This window comes from Geotrypetes seraphini, chromosome 3 (genome assembly GCF_902459505.1).
Source record: "Geotrypetes seraphini chromosome 3, aGeoSer1.1, whole genome shotgun sequence".
Taxonomy (NCBI): Eukaryota; Metazoa; Chordata; class Amphibia; order Gymnophiona; family Dermophiidae; genus Geotrypetes; species Geotrypetes seraphini.
In genome coordinates this window covers 205,480,495-205,497,551 of record NC_047086.1, presented here as the reverse complement: position 1 = coordinate 205,497,551, position 17,057 = coordinate 205,480,495, and the positions used below count along the sequence as shown (strand labels likewise).

General features: G+C 45.9%; 1 protein-coding gene across 1 annotated transcript in view; it reads left to right on the top strand.

The window, feature by feature from the left end:
- Window positions 1-15,945, top strand: part of DAZAP2 (DAZ associated protein 2) — a 34,109-nt gene extending 18,164 nt beyond the window's left edge. The window contains exons 2-4 of the mRNA XM_033936593.1: window positions 10,493-10,614; window positions 11,246-11,485; window positions 13,101-15,945. Coding sequence (XP_033792484.1) covers window positions 10,493-10,614; window positions 11,246-11,485; window positions 13,101-13,229 — 491 coding nt within the window. The 3' untranslated portion in view covers window positions 13,230-15,945. The remainder of the gene's footprint in view (window positions 1-10,492; window positions 10,615-11,245; window positions 11,486-13,100) is intronic.
- Window positions 15,946-17,057: the final 1,112 nt, after the last annotated feature.

Genomic DNA, 17,057 nt, shown 5'->3' with positions numbered 1-17,057 from the left:
TTCCTGCTTGTGCTCACTTCCGCTCGGCGGGTTAGTGAGTTACAGGTTCTGGTAGCGGACCCACCCTTCACGGTATTCCATCACGACAAGGTGGTACTCTGCACCCATCCTAAGTTCTTGCCTAAAATAGTGTCTGATTTTCACCTCAATCAGTCCATTGTCTTACCTGTGTTTTTTCCCAAGCCCCACTCTCACCCCGGAGAGGTGGCGCTCCATACTCTTGACTGTAAGATAGCGTTGGCCTTCTACCTCCAACGTACTCAGTCACACCGGAAAGTCCCACAATTGTTTTTGTCCTTCGACTCAAACCGGTTAGGTCACCCAGTCTCCAAGCGCACCTTGTCCAACTGGTTGGCCGATTGCATCTCCTTCTGCTACGCTCAGGCTGGTCTCGCACTGCATGGTCGAGTAACGGGACACAAGGTCCGAGCGATGGCAGCCTCTGTAGCGTTCCTCAGGTCCACACCTATTGAGGAAATCTGCAAGGTTGCCACGTGGTCTTCGGTTCATACCTTCACCTCCCACTACTGTCTGGACTCTGTCCAGGAGCGATGGCCGGTTCGGCCAATCGGTTTTACGAAATCTATTTGCTTAAATTGCCAACTTCCCTCCATCCCTTTTCAGTCAGCTTGGAGGTCACCCACATGTGAGAATATCATGCCTGCTTGTCCTGGGATAAAGCACAGTTACTTACCGTAACAGGTGTTATCCAGGGATAGCAGGCATATATTCTCACAACCCGCCCACCTCCTCGAGGTTGGCTTCTTTGCTAATTAAGTGAACTGGAGACCACGAGGGGATGCACCTCCTAGTGGAGCAGGAAGGCACGCATGCGTGGAGCAGCAGAGCAAACTTAAATCTTCAATCAAGTTTGCTTGAAAATGCTTCCGCATCGGGGCTCCGTAGATGACGTCACCCACATGTGAGAATATATGCCTGCTGTCCCTGGATAACACCTGTTACGGTAAGCAACTGTGCTTTGCAGTTTTGTAAAAAGGGGCCATAGTGCAAAATATAGACAGCAGATATAAATTCTCAAAATGGCCACATTTTGATTGCTAAATTGAAAATAAAATCATTTTTCCTACCTTTGTTGTCTGGACATTATTCAAATCTTGTTGGTCCCAGGCTCTGGTTGTCTTCTGATAACTTGCTTGCCAGGGTCTCCTTCTTTCTCCATGCTAACCATCCAACTTCTATCTTTGTCCTCCCCTTTCATTTCCCTTCCCTCCCCTGGAAGTCTGGCATCTTTCCTTTTTTTCATCTCCATCCACAGATCCACCTTTCTCAACTACCCTTTCATTGAGCATCTCTCCCTCCTTCCCCACCACTCCAGGGTCCACCATCTCTCCCTTTCTTTTTCAAACTACCCTCCTATCCAGTATCTCTTCCCCCCCTCCACACCAAACCTTGTGTCCAACTTCTCTACCTTTCTGTTCCTTCCCTCCCTAAATCCACCATCTCTCACCCACTCCTCTGTTTTTAGACCCATTATTTCTTCCCCCCCAAAGTCCGGCATATTCACGTCTCTTTGAACCCCCCTTCCTTCCCTCCCTCCGTATATTTCTACAGCAGGGCCCCCGAAAGCTTGCACCCCACCCCTTGAAGGCCTGCCTGTCCTCCTGAAAGCCTGCACATTCCCCCCTGAAGGCCCGCCCCTGCCCCCCCCCCCCCGGAAGACCTGCATGGTCCTCCCTGCCCTCCCACATTATTTGACCTAATTCCTGCAGGGAGCAGCCTGCAGAGAGGATCGCTGGTACTTTAGCAATCCTTGCAGGTTGCCATAGGCCTCAGGAGCTGTCTTCCCTCTGCCCCAATCCTGCCTCTGACTCAGAGGAAGGGCAGGACCACAGCAGAGGGAAGACAGCTCCTGAGGCCAATGGCAACCTGCAAGAACTGCTAAAAGTACCGGGAGGCCAGGGAGAAAGCCGGATGTCACCCAGCAGCAGCTACAGCAAGATGTGGACCAACGGGGCCAAGCACAAACTCTCCGTGGAGAGCAACGAGGGCAAGCTGTCCTGTGCTGACTAGATCAACATGTTCCCGGCCAGCGGCTCCACGACCTGCACCCCTCCCGATTGCTATCTAAACCAGACTTCTTACCCGCTCCTTCAAGCATGTCCACTGCCAGAAGGACGAGAGCGCGTTACACCCCTCTGCTGCCTGCTCTGCGCTGAGGACTCCTCTTTCTCCTCCACCAGCAGCGGCAGCCTGGGGGGCCTGGAGAGCGGCGGGGACTTAATGAGCTGACTTGGCCAGCGTTCTTCAAGAGGCGAGCCAGTCAGGAGGGGGGAAAAAAAACAGAAGGGAAGGGAACCCGGCTCTGATCGACTGGGGTTGTCTGAGTGATCGACCAGTTGATCGCGATCGACGTATTGGGCACCCCTGCTTTAGTAGATAAGGTTTTCCTCAAAGTGTCCACTGTACTCACAAGGTTGGCAAGCTCCTGGGAAGATCCAGCAACTGTTGAGTTTAACATCACGAATGTCCCATTTGCTCTCAAGTCACCATGCTAGGTTTTTTCTATCCTGGTCTAGCCAGAAAACTGGCTTCCAGGATCCTCTGCTTTCCTTGTTCTTCCATAAGCTCAGCCCCTTCCAATGGGGTTTCCCCTGACATTGCTTCCGTACAGGGGCTGCCTGACTGAGCTACAGATGGAGCAGGGCATTGGGGTAGTGCCCAGAGGGGAGAGAAACCTCATCCCGGAATCGCTGGCTCAATTCCTCCTGCAGGTGAAAGCCCAGTAAACCCTCCCAGCGGCACCAGCTGGGTCTCCAAAATGCTGCGCTGGTTCGGAGTTGACGTTTTCACCGTTGAGGGGTCCGGACAAACTGCTCCCTTTTCTTTAGAATGAGGCATTTGATTGCTGGTAAAAACTTTGCTGATAAGAGCCATGTGATCTTAATGCTGCTGTCTTATGTCGCTGCCATCTTAACGACTCTTTCAGACAGTTTGGCTGAAATTGAACCCTAATTGTGATTCTAAGAACCTTTAGTGTTTGATGTAAAGCTATTTTTACCACAGAGGAATTATGTAGGACACTCAATTACACTAAACATAGAAATAGACGGCAGATAAGGGCCACGGCCCATCTAGTCTGCCCACCCCAATGACCCTCCCCTACCTTTCTCTGTGAATAGATCCCACGTGTCTATCCCATTTGACCTTAAAATCGGGCACGCTGCTGGCCTCAATAACCTGAAGTGGAAGACTATTCCAGCGATCAACCACCCTTTCAGTGAAAAAGAATTTCCTGGTGTTGCCGTGCAGTTTCCCGCCCCTGATTTTCCACGGATGCCCCCTTGTTGCCGCGGGACCCTTGAAAAAGAAGATATCATCTTCCACCTCGATGTGGCCCGTGAGATACTTGAATGTCTTAATCACGTCACCCCTCTCTCTGCGTTTCTTGAGTGAGTAGAGCTGTAATTTATCCAGCCATTCCTCGTACGGGAGATCCTTGAGTCCTGAGACCATCCGGGTGGCCATTCTCTGGACCAAGTCTCCGAACATCCTTACGGTAATGCGGCCTCCAGAATGGCACACAGTACTCCAGGTGGGGCCTTACCATGGATCTATACAATGGCATAATGACTTCAGGCTTACGAAACTCCTGCATATGCAACCTATGATTTGCCTTGCCTTGGATGAAGCTTGCTCGGCAGTCTTCATGTTATCACTGACGGTCACCCCTAAGTCTCGTTCTGCTTCAGTTCTTGTTAGGATCTCACCATTAAGGGTGTAAGTCGTGCATGGATTTTGGCTGCCCAGGTGCATGACTTTGCATTTTTTGGCATTGAAGCTGAGTTGCCAGGACCTAGACCAGCGCTCCAGTAGTAGTAGGTTATGCATCATGTTGTCGGGCATTGAATTTGTGTCCGTTGTGCTTTTGCCCACTACATTGCTTAGTTTGGCGTCATCAGCGAATGTTATTTTACCTCCGAGCCCTTCTGCCAAGTCTCTTATAAAGATGTTGAATAGGATCAGGCCCAGGACCGAGCCCTGCGGCACTCCACTGATCACCTCAGTCATTTCAGAGGAGGTGCCGTTCACCACTATACTCTGAAGCCTAACACCAAGCCAGTTCCCTACCCATTTAGTCAGTGTCGCCCAATCCTATAGAACTCATCTTGCTCAGCAACCTGCGGTGTGGTACGTTATTGAATGCTTTGCTGAAGTCCAGGTATACGATGTCCAGGGGCTCCCCAACATCCAGCTTCCTCGTCACCCAGTCAAAGAAGCTGATCAGGTTGGATTGGCAGGATCTCCCCTTAGTAAATCCATGTTGACAGGGATCCCTTAGATTCTCATTCAGGATCGTATCCAATTGGCGTTTTTAGAGTTTCCATTTGTTTGCTCACTATCACTGAGACTCACCGGTCTGTAGTTTGCCGTCTCCATCTTGGAACCTTTCTTGTGGAGTGGAATGACAGCCATTTTCCAGTCCAACGGGACGTTACCCGTAGTAAGGGAGAGATTGAAGAGCGCAGATAGCGGTTCTGCCAAGACATCACACAACTCCCTGAGCACCCTGGGGTGTAGGTTGTCAGGTCCCATTGCCTTGTTAACCTTAAGCTTTGACAGCTCGCAGTAGACACCGCTGGGTGTAAACTTGAAATTACTAAACGGGTCAACTGCGTCAACCCTTGTCTGTAGCTGAGGGCCGAGTCCCGGCGCCTCACGGGTAAAGACTGAGCAGAAGTATTCATTTAACAGTAGGGCTTTTTCCGAGTCCGTTTCTACATAGTCTCCGTCTGGTTTCCTAAGACATACTATCCCGCCTGAGTTCTTATTTCTGTCACTGATATACCTGAATGATTTATCTCCTTTCTGGATGTTCTTCGCTTGAGACTCCTCCATGCGGAATTTGGCCTCCCTAACTGCTGTTTTGACGGCTTTTGACTTGGCCAGATAGACTTCTCTAGAGTCCTGTTTCCCTGATTGTTTGTAAGAGATGAATGCTTTCTTCTTCTCCTTGATGAGGTCCGATATCTCCTCAGAGAACCACTGTGGCTTATTGTTCCTTCGCCGTTTACTTAATGATTTAACATAGCGGGTTGTTGCTTCCTGTATAGTGGCTTTCAGTCGACCACATTTCTTCCACGTTATCGGTTCCTGCTTGGCTTTGTAGCGCCTGGTGAACGAAGTCTCCCATTTCTTTGAAGTTTGTGTCCTTGAATTTGAGGACCTTGGTCAGTGTGGTAGATTTAGTGAAACCTTTCCTGAGATTGAACCATACCATGTTGTGGTCACTTGAGGCCAATGTGTCGCCCACGAGACCTGTGATACTTTCTCCATTGGTAAGTATCAGGTCCAGTATTGCCTGATCCCTTGTTGGTTCCAACACCAATTGCCCGAGTCTTGCTCCCTTCATAGAGTTTAATAGCCTCCTGCTGCTGCCGGAAGCAGAGGAAAGCATGTCCCAATCCACATCAGGCATGCTGAAGTCACCTAACAATACTGTGTCCCCACGCAAGGTGATATTCTCTATATCTCCGATTTAATTCCATATCTAGGTCATCCTGTTGTCTTGAGGGTCTGTATATTGCGCCGAGATATAGGCATTTGTCTTTCCCTCTGGCCAAATTTACCCAAAGGGATTCCCCAGTGTCTGTGATTCTGGTGACCTTAATGTCATCTTTAGTATATAATGCTACACCTCCTCCCATTTTTCCCTCCCTGTCCCGGCGAAGCAAGTTGTAACCCGGTATGACCATGTCCCACCCGTGGGAGTCCGTGAGCCAGGTCTCAGATATCACCACCACATCCAGGTTGGCATTCCTCATTTCTGTTTCTAATTCCAGGATCTTGTTTCCCAGACCGTGGGCGTTTATGTACATAGCCCTCCATGTTATGTTTGTTACGTCTCAGCGGGGTTGTTCCTGCTTGAGCTACTTGGACACCTTTAGCATTATTTGCATGTTTTGGTCTTCCCTAGACCCGGAGCTACAACGTGCACCTATCCCGGACTCCCCAGACCCAGAACTACAGTGTGTTCCTATCCCAGACTCAAATGTGTGTACCCTGTGGGGGTATTCCCGCTTGGGCTACTTGAACTCCTTTAGTGCAATTTGCAATGTATGTTCTCTCGCTGGACCCAGAATTACAGTGTGTACTCCCTTTAGACCCAGAATTATAATGCGAGCCAACCCCAGACTCAAAGTGTGTATACTCGCCCTTACCCAGACCCAGAATTGCAGTGTTTACTTACCTTAGTCTCAAAGTATTGGCAGCTTAGCTCGCCAGGTAGGTTGTTTGTGCCCGTACCCTCCCCCAACTTACCTAGTTTAAAGCCCTGTGTAGTAGGCGGGCTAGACAGTGTCCAAGGACATTCCCTCTTCTGGTCAGGTGTAACCCATCTGGTCATTGCAATGACCTTCCATGGTGCAAGAACCCAAAGTTCATCTTCTTGCACCATCCCTGCAGCCAGTCGTTTGCCCTCTGGATGCGATCCTCCCTGGCACTGCCCTTGCCCCTTACTGGGAGGATCGAGGAGAAGACCACCTGCGCATCCATCCTCCTCAGTTTCTCACCCAGGGCTCTGAAGTCTTTAGGAATGCTCTCCGGGGTGCTCCTGGCGGTGTCGTTGGTTCCGACGTGGATGAGAATCATGGATAAGTAGTCACGGGGCTTGATGAGTCTGTCCTGGCAAGCGATTACATCCCGGATCCTGGCCCCTGGCAGACAGCAGACCTCTCTTGATTGCAGGTCAGATCTACTGGTTACAGTTTGGATAGAAAAAGAAGGCATTTTACCAACTTTGTCTTGCTATATCCATGACAGGAGTCTTCATCCAAGGAGAGCAACAAGTAACAAAAAGAGCTGAAAATCATCATGAAATACTGTTCTGTTGAGAAGGACTTTAAAGATGCCAGGTTTTCTACTATTGCTATGAAAGCTTTAGTGATTTTACATGTTTTATTGTCAACATGTGCAGTGTGGATCCATTTAATTACATTCAGTGTTCTCCCTAGGGCCTTTTAGCTGGGCGCTCCGCTCGCCTAATTTAGATGACCGCCCAGCTGTCATCTATCGGGAATTCTGCAGCTGCCGCCGCTCAATGTAAAAAAAAAAAATCCCCCCCAAAAACCACCTCTCACCGGCTTGGAGATGCGAACTCGTGCTTTGGGGCTCTAAGGTGTGTGTGCCGGCTTCCCTTCTCTTCCCTCTGAAACCGGAAGCTACGTCCGCGGGGGTGGGTGGGGGAGAAGAGAAGGGAAGCCGGCACACAAACTTTAGAGCCCCGAAGCATGAGTTCGCTACGGGCTAAGGCAGGAGACTGGTCAACGACGGATGGAAGCTTACAACTCGCTGCCGGGTCCTGTCTACTTTCTGTTTCCGCGAAGACAGGACCCAGCAACGAGGAAGGCCCGAAGCAAATTGTAAGTTTCCCTCCGTCGCTGACCTATGGAGGGAAGCTTATGATTTGCCTAGCAACTTTGCCGACGGATGTGTGAGTTGGGAGGGAAGGGGTGGCTGGGCAGGGCTGATGCTATCGATGCTCATCTCTCCGCCCTTGTTCTCGTTGCGTGGCCGGTGGCGGAAATAGTGTAGAGCTAGAGCTGGCCGTGGACCGGGAGCGGGCGTTGCTGGCTCAGCAGTGGCAATTACACGTGCTTTTCACACGCTACGGCGACAACAGCTCGCTGACGGTGCAAGGCTTTCGGCAGCTCCTGCGCAGCATCGGTTTGGGGCAAGTCAAGTCAAGTGGCTACCGGGGGAAGAGGAGGTGGAAGATACCCGGTACCGGGGCTGGAACCACGGCGGCCATGGCTCTGGCTGCCCGGCTCCTGTTGCCCACTGCTGCTTGGCTCTGGCAGCGCCCCGAACCGCTAACCAGACACAACTATCCCAAGGCAGTTACAGCCGGAGCCCCAAGAGGTGAGACACCGAGTGCCACTGTGACTTTCTGGTATTTAGGATTAACTCTTTCCATTCAACCCTTGACTGTAAACACACAAGTCTGGAAGTCTAAGCACATTTATTTATTTGTTTACAGGTATTTGGGAACATAAAACATAGTGAAAGCTACTTCCGACCGGTGATAGGACATAGCGCGCGAGACTTCAGCGTGCCCACATTTCAGCAGACAAATCGGCGCAAGACCCCAGCGTGCCACCTAAAAAGTTACTTTTAAAGAGCTTTGACAGGGGTGTGGGGGGGAACCTCCCCACTTTACTTCATATTTTTTCGCTGCCGTTGGGGGGTGTCATTATAGAGAAAACTGAACTTTTTCCTAAAAAAATCGGGAGAAAGTTAAGTTTACTCTATAATGGAGAGTTCCAACCCCACAACTCCCCCCAATGGCAGCGCGAACAGTATGAAGTAAACTGGGGGAGGGGCCCCACTCACACCCCGCGTCGGAGCTCTTTAAAAGTAACTTTTAGGTGGCCTGCTGATTTGTCTGCGCTGAAATGTCGGTGCGCTGAAGTCCTGCGCGCGAATGACTATGAACTGTTGCGACCTTCCCCCCCCCCCGAAAAAAATGATTCTGCAGTGGGAGGGTCATAACTGGTGTTACTTAATAGAACAGGGACTGGATGCTTGAAAATGTATGGTAGTCCTGTGGTTATTGATGCAGTTGCAGTGCTGTAGAGAAACACTTTTCTAGATTATACATCTTATTGTTTGGGGTTGTATTGGGGGAGGCTTATTCTTGTTTTTAAAGTTGGACTTATAAATGTATTTTGCATTATTATTATTTTTGTATTAATAGGATTTTTATAATTTTGACATTGGGGAGGACTATTTTAATGGTTGTACAGTACATGAAAAATGAATGAAAGAAATTGCATTACAATTAGTACTATTATAATGGGAGTGGGGTCAGGGATGGAGCTTGGACTGAGGTACTCAGTTGGTATTTGTTAGACTTAGGGGGGTACTTGGCTTGAAGAAGTTGAGAAAAATTGGTTTCTAGGTGACTAGTATGGAGTTCACTAAGTAAGGATCCCTTTTACAAAACCACAGTAGCAATTCTCCCATGGCAAATGCCCCAAAGTCCATTCAATTCCTATGGGCTTCAGTGCATTTGCTGTGGCAGAATTACTATCACAGCTTTGTAGAAGGAGCCCTAAGGCAGGAACTACTGTCTCTGTGCTGTGTCTTAAAACACAGATTACTGGGGATGCAAAGCATTAACTGATTCAACTTGAGTTTGAAGTACAGTAGTTTTGAAAGAAATGGAAGGTTTGATGCTGGTCATTAGTTCTTTGGAATAAGAGGATCTGCATTACTTTTTTTCAAGGGTGGCTTAAATGCTACTGGAACACTGCCTAAGTGTCAAGCCTTAAAGGAAGTCGCATTGAGCGTTGGAAAAATAATTAATAACAATTAACTAATAAAAATAGTGCACATTTAGTGATCTTTTTACTAAGGCGTGCTAGCTATTTTAGCACACACTAAACGCTAACGCATCCATAAACTATAATGGACACGTTAGCGTTTAGCGTGTGTTAAAATGGCTAGCAAGCCTTAGTAAAAAGGACCTTTTCATTTTCCCCATCCCGCCCTGCCCGGCTCCTTTTTCATGCCACCCGGCTGGAAAAAATTTCTGGGGAGAACACTGACATTGTATGAAGTGTTGATGATGATATTTTGATATATTTATTCATGCAGAGCTTCTGTTTTTGTATAGTAAGTATAAAAGATGGTAATACAGTATATCAAAACCCATGACTTAAAAATATTTTGTAAGACAAGATTGATTAGCTTTTAGTGACTCAACAGACTACCTGGTTCCTACAAAGTTTGGGATTCGAGATCAATTTTCCCAAATCTCAGCTTCAACTCTCACTCTACAATTCATTGGAGCTGTTCTGGACACTGTCCAACTCAGAGCATTCCTTCTACAGCAACGTCTGAAAGATCTACTTCAACACATGATGGTACTCCTAGGTCATAAGGCCTCCACAGTACACTTGACTCCTTTTGCCAGACTTCACCTCAGAATTCCTCAGTGGACCCTGGCATCCCAATGGACGCAGGTTTGCAATCCTCTTTCTCGACACATCAGTCACTCCTTCTTTGAAGCAGTCTCTCCTTTGGTGAATGCTCTCTTCCATTCTTTACAGAAGTTTGCTTTTTCAAACGCCCCCTTATCAGAAGGTCCTCACGACAGACTCTTTGACCTGCGCTTGGGGTGCTCATCTCGATGGTCTCCGTACTCAAGGCCTCTGGACCAGTACGGATAGTCGGTGTCGTATCAATCAGTTGGAACTCAGAGTGATCCTCAAAGCTCTCCATGCTTTTCAACATCTGCTTCACGACAGTAGTCCTCATTTGGACAGACAACCAAGTCAAATGCCATGTTTGATTGAAATGAGAATCTTATCTGATTTGTAAACTAATTGTGTAAAATGTTGTTCCAATTAGTGGTAAGGAGGGAATATAATCCAAATTAAGGGAAAATGAGTGAAATTTCTTGGGAGGGGTGTTTATCTATCTTTAAAGCCAAACTTAAGGTGTTTTTTTTTCTTCCTTTTTTTGACTGAAGGTCAGTATCCTTCACAGCCTACCTATCCTGTCCAGCCACAAAACACACCAGCTGTTTACCCACCAACTATGCATATGCCTCCAGCTCCACCTTATACTGATGCTCCTCCTGCTTATTCTGAGGTAAAGTATGTGGACAGGGTTAATGAGGTTACTTCAGGTATAAGACAGATTAACAGAATCTGTTCATATAATTCCAGTTTTTCTTGGTTTGAAATTTATCAGAATATCTTTATGTGCATCAACATTAGACAATGAGTTTGTTTCTTGGGGGTTTAACTTGGTATTAAAAACATGCTTTTTCAAAAATCCATATGGCAAATCATAGTACATAGCCTTGTGTTGAATATTTATTTGGGGTTGCTGTGCATGTCTCATAGCAGTGCCTTTTTTCTAAGGTCATGCCAGATCATGTTTAAGGTGTATTTTGTCATGAGAGCCTGTACTGCTCTGCAATGGTAGAAGGAAGTTAGTCCACTGGCTGATTTGTGGGGGAGGACTGTTGGTTTCTCTGCTTAGAACTTAACTGCCTTCAAAGGCCTTTGAAATATTGGGGGCTCCAGAGGTGCTCCCCCATACATTATGATGGGACATACTATCTAGATTTAGATGGGCATAACTTATTTGTGAGCACAGGTAGACTTATTTCCTTCTACTATTGCATAGCATTGTATCAGATTGATTCCAGTGTGTGACCGCCATTAGAAATGCCTATGTATATTTAAACTTTCTTGTATTTCATCTACTCCTGCAGCTCTATCGTTCAGGCTATGTGCACCCACCTGCCAGTGTACCTCATCTTCCTGCAGCTTATCCTGGTGCTTCCTTGTACTTGCCCATGGCTCAGTCTGTGCCTGTAGGCCCAATGGCTTCCTCTGTGCCTATGGCTTATTATCCAATAGGAGCAGTCTATCCTCCAGGGGCAACAGTTGTGGTTGATGGTGCTTATGATGCTGGTGCAAGATTTGGGGCAGGAGCCACCAGCAATATTCCTGTAAGTATTGGCAATGGTGCAGGAGGAATTTTAGCTGCTTTTTTTTTTTTTTTTTGCATTGCATTAACACTAGGCAGCCTGAATGACACGGACATAATTTTTATTTATTCAATTTTCTATACTGTTCTCCCAGGAGAGCTCTAACAGTTTACATGAGTTTTTATTCTGGTACTTAGCATTTTTCCCTGTCTGTCCTGGCGAGCTTTTGTCCCTGTCCCCAGTTAACCATCCCTGTGTCCTTCTTTTAAGGAGGGAAGAATCACAGTATGGGTGCAGCCACTGCCCCTCAACCCTTGCATTAAAGAATGCTGGTAGTCAATAAATGGATCTTTGTTACATTTTAGACTCCCCCCCCCCCCCCCGGGGTTCCTAAACGGGCACATAAATTTGCCATAATTTTGTTTGTAGCACCTATATGTTAGCATGGCATTGAAAACAAGCTGATACCTTGTGTGGACATGATTTTGGCAAAACTGATTAAAAGTATGATAAGAGTAGTTGCTTTTCATTAAACTTGAGATCTATCTTGGTAGATTAGGCAAGAATTGAGGTACTCCTTGGGCAAACTGTGCTTCCATGAAAATAAGACACTGTCTTATATTTTGGGCCCAAAAAAGGCACTAGGTCTTATTTTTATTCATGTGCAATAATCATCTCTCCCTTCCTCTCCTCCACCCCAATTCTTCCTATTTCCTTTCTCTCCCCTCACACATGTGCATCTTTCCTCCCCTCACCCATCCCCTTATGTAGTATCTTTCTATCCCCCCGTCTTGCCGATTGCACCCCCCTGCCTGCTGACCATCTCTCCCTCCCATCCGAACCATGAGACCGAAACAAATACCTTATAACAAACTGGCAGCATCAGCAGCAATCTAGACAGGCTGCTTCACGGCCTGTTTTCTGGGCGTTCCTCTGGCGCGTTTCTGATATCAGGAACGTGGCAGAGGAATGCCCAGAAGATAGGCCACGAAGCAGCCTTTCTAGATTGCCGCCGGTTTGTTATAAGGTATTTTGGTCTCATGGTTCGGATGGGGGAGGGGTATGGTTAAGCACTGCTGCTGCCGGCGACTAGGGCTTATTTTCAGGGGGTAGGGCTTAAGACCTACCCTAAAAATCATGCTAGGGCTTATTTTTGGGGAAACACTAATAATGATGGCACATGAAGTGGGCGAAGGGGATGATTTTTCTGTTTTGCTAGTGGAAGATAAATACTTTGACTTCATTGTTATATATTAAGGATACATTTCTATTAGCTTGAATTCTCCCCTCTATTTGGATCCCTGTTTTCTCTGTACTTATGCAGAAAAATGGGGAGCAAAGGAATGCTGGTAGAGAAGGACTGTGGTTGAGATGGACATTAGTGACACAGGATGGTTTCCTGCAGTTATCTGTGGGAACAGGGACAAATTCTGTCCCCCGAGTCATTCTACTAACTGAAAACTGATGGCAGGTCACAGCATATCTGTTCAATAGAAACATGCATGTTCATGATTTAGTAAATCTTTTGTTAGCTGCTAAACAGTATTTCTTGGAGCTAAGATGGGGGTAGTCTGGTCACAGGAGCAGAGAAGGCTCTTACCTGTTTAACAGTGGGATTTTTTTGTTTGTTTTGCAGCCACCACCTCCTGGTTGTCCTCCCAATGCAGCTCAGCTGGCAGCCATGCAGGGGGCCAATGTCTTGGTAACACAGCGAAAGGGCAACTTCTTCATGGGTGGCTCAGATGGAGGTTACACCATTTGGTGAAGAACCAAACTCGCAGGGTTTTTACATTTTATTAGGTGGAACAAAGGGAGGAAAGATGGGGGGGGGGGGGGAAGAAGGGAGGGGAAAAGACCACAGAGGCTATCTTCTGTGAGAAGACCTCACACTTCAGCACTTCTTACTATTTACTGCTTTAGTTATATAAAAATCAGATAAAACTGCAGTTTAGGCACTTGTTGATGGGTATCTTCTAAGGTGCTCAAAGCCTTCAGGCACTTTTTAATATAAACTTAATGTACTAGTAGGCATGCCTCAGTCTTGTGGATGAAAAAGTGAAACAAGTAGCCAAACTCCCTCTTTTTCCCAATGCCCTTCAGCACTCCTTTGCCTACTCTCCCTCTTTCTCCCCCTCCCCCCCCAAAAAAAAGGCTTCTGTCATCAGTTGAAAGAATCTCCAGTCATAAGAATCCTGAAGTTAACCAAAACTCATTCCCTCTCCCTCATCGACTCAAATCAGTCTTGCTCTCTGCAATGTAAGTAAATTAATTTAAAAATATTAGTGTATGTATAATCTTCCATAGACTTGTTGGTGCTGGCTGGAGGATGTACATGTAACCCCCTTCAAGTGGATTATTTGGACTTGTTAGAATATGCATACAAAACATTAATTACTTTGATCCCTCAATCAGAGGACTTTATTGTAACAAGACTATTACTGGAAGAACTTGTCTTGCTAATCCTAGTCTAATGTCCACATTTTTTCATCAGCCTTTCAAAATAGGCCAATAATCCACATGCTTGCTTTTAGGACTATAAAACACCATTGTGTTTAAATGTTCTTCAGTGCTTAACACAACCCAATTCTTTTATTTGAAGCTGTAGTATTTTAAGTGGAGATTTTAGGCCACCAGATTGCTTGCAACAGAAGCTGTAAAGGAGTATTGATGCTCATAGCATAAAGATTGACTGCTAAGGCATAGTTCTGCCAGTTTCCAGTTGACCTGGTGTACAGTTTTATAAATGCTTCCTTGTTTTTGGTTTCTAGCGACTTGTGTAAAAGTCTTAATTTTTTTTTTTTAAGCTGTGCAATATTTCATAAGTAAACAGCGTCCACTAAATTCTTTAACTTAAGTGGCATGACTACTTGCCTCAAACCCCTGAAATGGCTTCAATGAGCTGCATTTTTGCATTTGGATTGCACATAACTAATGGCATTTACATCTTGATCACTGGACCAGTTAATTTTTATATGCAAGCATTTTGACACCTTAGCCTGGCTGCTTCAAGGGTTTGGACAAGTTATATCAACCAGCTTAAGGAATCTCAAACTTGCACATGCAGTGGCTTAGTAAAGGTTGTGGACCGCCCTGGGCACTGTCTTGGGGTGCCAGCGCTTCTCTCAGTTCCCTGTATACCTCTTGATATGTTTACCGGAGTGAGTAGCATCTTCCACCTCCTGCTCATGCCAGCCTCAGCTCCCTTCTGCCATCATGCTCTGGTCATGGGAAGATGCTGCTTGTGAACATTTCAAGAAGTACATAGGGGTGCTCAAGTGGTGGGGAATAGCTGCTCACACAGCATGGTGAGGCAAAGTGCCACTGCCCTGGGTGCTTCCCTCCCTTACTATGCCACTTTGCACATGCACTAGTTCTGTGGGGGATTTTTTTTTTAATGTGCTATTTGACTTTTTTAAACATTGCATGGTCCATGGAGGGTACATTTCAAGCTACAGGATGAACAGCTTTTTGCATATTTTATAACTTGTAGAGCTGTTCCCAGTTTCTTCTAAAGCTGTAATTGGCTTAAAACTGGTACTCCTTAATTACATTGGAAGCTTCCCTGCTGCAAGCCCCTCAAGCAATACTCCAGTGTGATCTTTCAACACAAGACAAAGCAGTGGGGCTGTGCTCAAATAGTCATTTTAGGCACTGGAGCAATTGGAAACAGCAGCACAGTTTTCTGAAAGGTGACAGCATTAATTATTGTTATACCTCTCAAAAATAATCTGACCTTGCTCCGTTTGTAGGAAGAATAGTTCAGGGATTTTTTTTTTATTTTTTCCTGATTCATCTGTAACTTAGATTTAATTCCAGTTATCTAAATTTTCAGTGTGCTGTATGTTTGACTGTACAACAGACTGTTATGGAAGCTCAGCATTGTATGTCTTATACAGTGTGCTGCACTGAACATGTGGGGTTTTTATATTAAAAATGTAGAATAAAGACTATTTTGAAGACTTGACTAAAATGAAGTTGCATTTAGATCTATCAACCCATCTACTTAAATCATAACCTCACCCCTCTTGTACTTTTATTTACCTTACTGAGTTTTTAAAATATATTGTTTAACCTTAATTGTGGCAAGGTCAAGAATTTGCTATTCTAAAGGGCATTGCCCTTTATCACAGTGTCTACAAAGTGCACTCAATCTTGTATTGAGGGGTGTTCCTTGTTTAAATGTGACTTTAGTTAATATTCCCATAGGTACTGATTTATAAATTCTCCCTTTAAAATGCATCTCAAGCTTGTCAGTGAATTTGCCTGTACCTACAGCAGCAGTCTTAACTTAGATGGTCTCCTGATTCTTCAAGATAAACCTAAGTGACTGATGTGACAAACCATAGCTGCCCTGCTGTAGTCTGGGTAGAGGTAGAGCTGGAATGCATTTCTAGCAAACAGTACTTAAAACATCTACCATACACCCCAAGTGGAAGTTGCTTCAGCATATGAGCAAAAGTAGTTATTTCAAAGTGCTTGCAGTAGCATGACACTGCTTAATGTATATAGACAACCACTGTGATATGTTCTACTACAGATTTGTAGTTAGTCTGACCTGTGTATATACAGGCTCCAGTTCTGGAGATACTACATGTGTAATGGTAAAGCAATATGTGGGCTCAAGAAGGGGTTAATATAAACCACTTCTGGAGCAATGTGGTAGTAAATATATGTATGTTAAAAGAAAACAGACAGTGGTTTGGAAAGGCAAATGTAAATACTTGTAAAGAGCAACAGTACATGTATGGTGTAATAACAAGATATCTTGTCTTTCTAGTGCAATAGGTGTCATTCTGGATGACTGGGTAATATCCCAGTGCTTGTAAACAGTGCAGAAAGAATCCACTCTACTGCCTTCCTCGGTTTTCTTTCTGCACATGAGCTGAAAGGATGTGCTCTGTTCTTCTTTTTGCTTGATTTTTGGTGTAGAGATCTCCCCTAGACAAGGGTCAGGCTCTGCTTGCATGGAGATGCAGAATGAGGTCTGCAGCTGACAGGCCTGGGACCCCTAGGTCCCAAAACCTCCATTCCCTTCATGAGGCCAAGATTCATAGCTGCTGATGGAAGCATCTTTGGTCCTGACACTCAAGATGGCTTTCTTGTGGCCAGTGTCTTGGTGAGAATGTCAGACCTATAGGCCCCTTTCTTGTAGTTGACCCTTTCCTTAATGCACTGCAGCTGGAGTCTGCACCTTCCCAGCTATTTTTTTTTTTTTTTTTTTGCTGAAGGTTGTTTCATGTCGATCAGGAAGTCCAAATTGCCGGTATTCCCAGTCACAGGTTCCAAGAAGAATCAGATTCTGCAGAAGTTGGGACGTTTTAGTGCTTCGCTGATATCTTGAGGTCACTGAGCTCAGGCTCTCTGAATATCTTGTGCTTATAAATCCAGCTGTGTGTGGTGCCCTGTCTTCAAGGCCACTATTTCTAGACGGGTCTGTAGGGCTATTTCATCAGTGTATTTTGTGTAGGAAGCAGTCATAATTATGTATTTGACTAGCAGTGTAGCTGCTGTGTGGGCATAAACTTGGGCAGATTCCCTGATGAGTGTTGTAGGGCAGTGACTTGTTCCACTCTACATCCATTTACCAAATTTT